Below are 3638 nucleotides of genomic sequence, written 5' to 3'. Positions count from 1 at the left end.
TAGCCTCACAATTATGCATGCATATGAGGCTGCAATCCACAGATCAATTCCCGTAGAAAATCTTTTCTACATGGGTAATATAATTTAGCAAAATGCCTGTGTGTGTGTGCAATCACCTCATACCCTTTTTTTTTGCACAAGCACGCGTGTGTATTATGAGATGCTTATTATTCACAATAGCAATATACTACGAGGACATGAGAAGATCAAGCACAAAACATCAGCTTCAAAAAAGCGAGTTCACAGTGAATAGAAACCTGATTGATATCTTCATCTGTAAACTCTAGCAATGGTCTGAATCCTTTGTTAGTGCCAGCATTGTTTATCTGCACACTCAAATCAAAAGTACATTCAGTAACATAATTTCAGTGAATGCATGTTAATAAAAAATAATATAATTATGAATTAAGTAAGAAAATCATCAATGTTGATACCATAATTAAAATAGGTCTAAAGTAGCACAAAAAGGAGGATTGATCAACAGGTTGATAAGCAGTTTAAGAGAAAAAGACGAGGCAGATCAAGTACGATGGAGAATGAATTAAACATGACTAGGAGGCAATGTTTCAAACAATGATCATAGATATAGTTTGCTTACCCAAATGTCAATTCTACCCAGCTCACTGGCAGCAAAGTGAGCCAACTTTTTGACATCATCAGGATTGCAGACATCACATGCAATGCCAACAACTTTAGCACGAGAAAATTTTTTCGCGCCTTTCTCCCCAGCCATTTCTATACCCTCCTTTAGGTTTTCTTTGAGTTCTTCCACTGTCATATCAACTGATTCAGGGCTGCCTTAACGAAAACAGGTTGAATACTTAGTCAAATGGCACAAGCATAATAATAAATGAAATAAAATCACCAAGGGTGAGAAGGCTTGAAATACCACCTGCGTGAAGCAATCACAACACGGTCTCCAGAAAGCAGAAACTCACGAGCAAGTGCTTTACCCAATCCTCTTGTGCTGTAAATTATGTGTATTAAAGGAGCTTTTAGCCACATGATTTAAGTTCTTACCTTACGTTGCTATGACTAACTGCATTAACCAGAATTTAGAACACAGGAACAGTATTGAAAAATAGCAATAACTTAAACCATCCTCTGCATATCGAAGTAAAAATTCACTAAGTAGGGACTCACCCATCATAGTAAAACAGTAAAAGTAAAATAAGTGCTAATTGCACTTGTTTACATATGGCGAAAAATGATTCTTTTTCACAAGAAAATTGAATCCCTATCCTAATCTGTGAAGTACCCTTGAGCATTACAATAAACATAGAATTCTCTACATAAAAATATACTAGAAAATTAGAACTACTTGATAGATATGCTACCTCCCGGTTATTACAACATTGCGAGGTCCAGCTTTGCTGTGCTCTTCTAGAACCATGTTTGCCCCAATCATTGTTCCAATGATTACTCCACCAAGCCAACTATACCAAATCAGTGTGTTCATCTGGCTATCCCCGCCTTTAAATTGACAATGAAAACAGCCCAAAATTCAGATCATTGCACAAATTTGTTAATAAAAAGTATAGCAAAGAAATAGAAACAGAAAACTCGCACACCTGACAACTGGAATCCAACTGCAAGTATAACACCAGTGCTCATCATGGTGAGCAAATATCTTCCTACCTGAGTCACAACCTGTAACATATGGATGTGATATAGCATTATTATACAAGGCAGTAGAAGGGGCTTATCTAGTTATCTTGCATATTTCAATTAATTCAGGAAAAATTTGGAATCTAAGCAAATATCTATATTTTGAATGTACCTAAAAGTAACTCATTTCTTGGAACCACAACAAATAACCATTTTTATTTTATCTTTTATTTTTTATTTTATCTTTTATTTTTTATTTTATCTTTTATTTTTTTGAAGTAAACAGTGAAGAAATTGTAGACTAAGAGCAAAGTTAACACTAATTTTAGACCCCAATAAAAAAACAAAATTTCATATGATGCAGATAAAAATATAATAAGCAACCTGAAATTTCAAAATAATTTTAGGAAATAACTGTCAACATAATTTCCCAAGAGCCAAAAAATTTAGCTCAAAGTAATTGAACTCACAGAAAAGAAAATTTCTTCTGCCTTCTCTACAGCTTTTCTGTACTCCCCTTCAACTTCTTTCACTTTCGATCCAGAAACCCTAACCAACATAGACTTCAGAGAATAAAGCGGCCCTTTCCTCTTCTTCACCTCGCCATTAGAACTCTCAGAGCTCGAGCTCGAGCTCTCTCCCTCCTCGGATCGAAAAGCTCTGCATCTCCAAGAACTCGCCCGATCACGATGCAGCTTCAATCTGATCCGATGCTTGTGATCGGTTCTCGAGAGATCGAGGAGCTGGATCTTCGCTACTGAGGCCGACGCCATTAGAGATTATCTTTAGCACAATTTTACGCCATTTTTTTGGGGTTTCCGATTTAAAAGGAGGCAAATTTTGGGGGGAAAAGATATTTAGCGAGCAACGTGATGTCCACACGTTAGGGCTACCTGATCTCGATGCCACGTGGATGGTTTAATGAGTGGGCCACGTCGTCAGATTTGGTTTGCGTTGCTTTCCCGCAACGGAAGGAGAAATCTTATGAGGATCTGGTGTACTGTGTGGAACAGCAAACAGGGGAGCTTTGTCACGACAGCTCAAAATATATTGGGAAATTCCTACATTTAAATATCTGTTGTGGATATGGTACGACAAAAGAAAAGGACGATATTATTTTAATAAAAGGCTCATATTCAAATTATATAGAGAGAGAGTGTGTGTGAAAGCGCGATCTGACCCGGTGTGTGATATCTCCGGATCATGGGTCGGGCTACGTCCGGCTCCAGACCTGGGACTAGAAAAATAGACTCGGTCTATCATTGACCCGGCTCGAACCACCATTGACCCGACTCGATGCAAAAAAGCAATTACAAGGATAGCAAACAAAACATTTCCTTTCCTTGAAGAATTTGATGAATATAAATTGGAGGAAATCTACTTGTACTTGTAATTTAAATTTAAACGGGGGGATAGTCATCGAGAACTTAAATTTAGAACTGGGATAATCTGTGGAATAAATTTTTTAGGACAAATTTTTAAAAGCAACTATTTTGCAATTTTAACAAGCAAAACCGACCTTCTCTAACAAAAAATAGCAAAATCGACCCCCTAATCCTCTCCCACCCCAACTCCTCTCCACCCCCCTCCTTCCTCGACAAGCTTACCCCGAAAACCCCCTCCTTCACAATCACAAACTCCGCCGACGCCTCTGCCAAATGCAGCGCGAAAACCACCTGAATCCTCCTCCTCGTCCTCCTGCCGATCCCAAAGCCCTCATCAAACCCTGACCAAAACCCTCCTCCCCTCCCCTCACGGTCTCCTCCTCCCTCGACAAGATCCCCATCGCCGGAGAATTGCCCATGAGATCCCCATGCCCTCATCAAAGAATCGAGTTCACGCAGTTGGCCCACGAGATCCCCATCGCCGGCGAAATCCTCCTCCCCGACGATCACAGACCCCCGTAGATCCTCGCCGTCGATCACACCCACCACCTGGTTCGTCACCATCACCACCAGATCGAAGACGTGGAAGGCGTGGGGGTGGAGGAGGAGGAAGGAGCTGGCGGCGAGGGGCGGAGGCGGAGGTGG

The 3638-nt window shown here is 40.2% G+C and overlaps 1 protein-coding gene across 1 annotated transcript in view; it reads right to left on the bottom strand.

Moving 5' to 3' along the window:
- LOC109850428 (probable chlorophyll(ide) b reductase NYC1, chloroplastic) overlaps positions 1-2444 on the bottom strand; it is a 6648-nt gene extending 4204 nt beyond the window's left edge. The window contains exons 1-6 of the mRNA XM_020420448.1: positions 2079-2444; positions 1572-1650; positions 1338-1473; positions 893-967; positions 599-794; positions 258-326 (exon numbers count right to left, since the gene is read on the bottom strand). Coding sequence (XP_020276037.1) covers positions 258-326; positions 599-794; positions 893-967; positions 1338-1473; positions 1572-1650; positions 2079-2381 — 858 coding nt within the window. The 5' untranslated portion in view covers positions 2382-2444. The remainder of the gene's footprint in view (positions 1-257; positions 327-598; positions 795-892; positions 968-1337; positions 1474-1571; positions 1651-2078) is intronic.

The sequence above is a fragment of the Asparagus officinalis genome, chromosome 1, assembly GCF_001876935.1.
Source record: "Asparagus officinalis chromosome 1, Aspof.V1, whole genome shotgun sequence".
In the NCBI taxonomy this organism is placed as follows: Eukaryota; Viridiplantae; Streptophyta; class Magnoliopsida; order Asparagales; family Asparagaceae; genus Asparagus; species Asparagus officinalis.
This window is presented reverse-complemented; position numbering and strand designations above follow the sequence as displayed.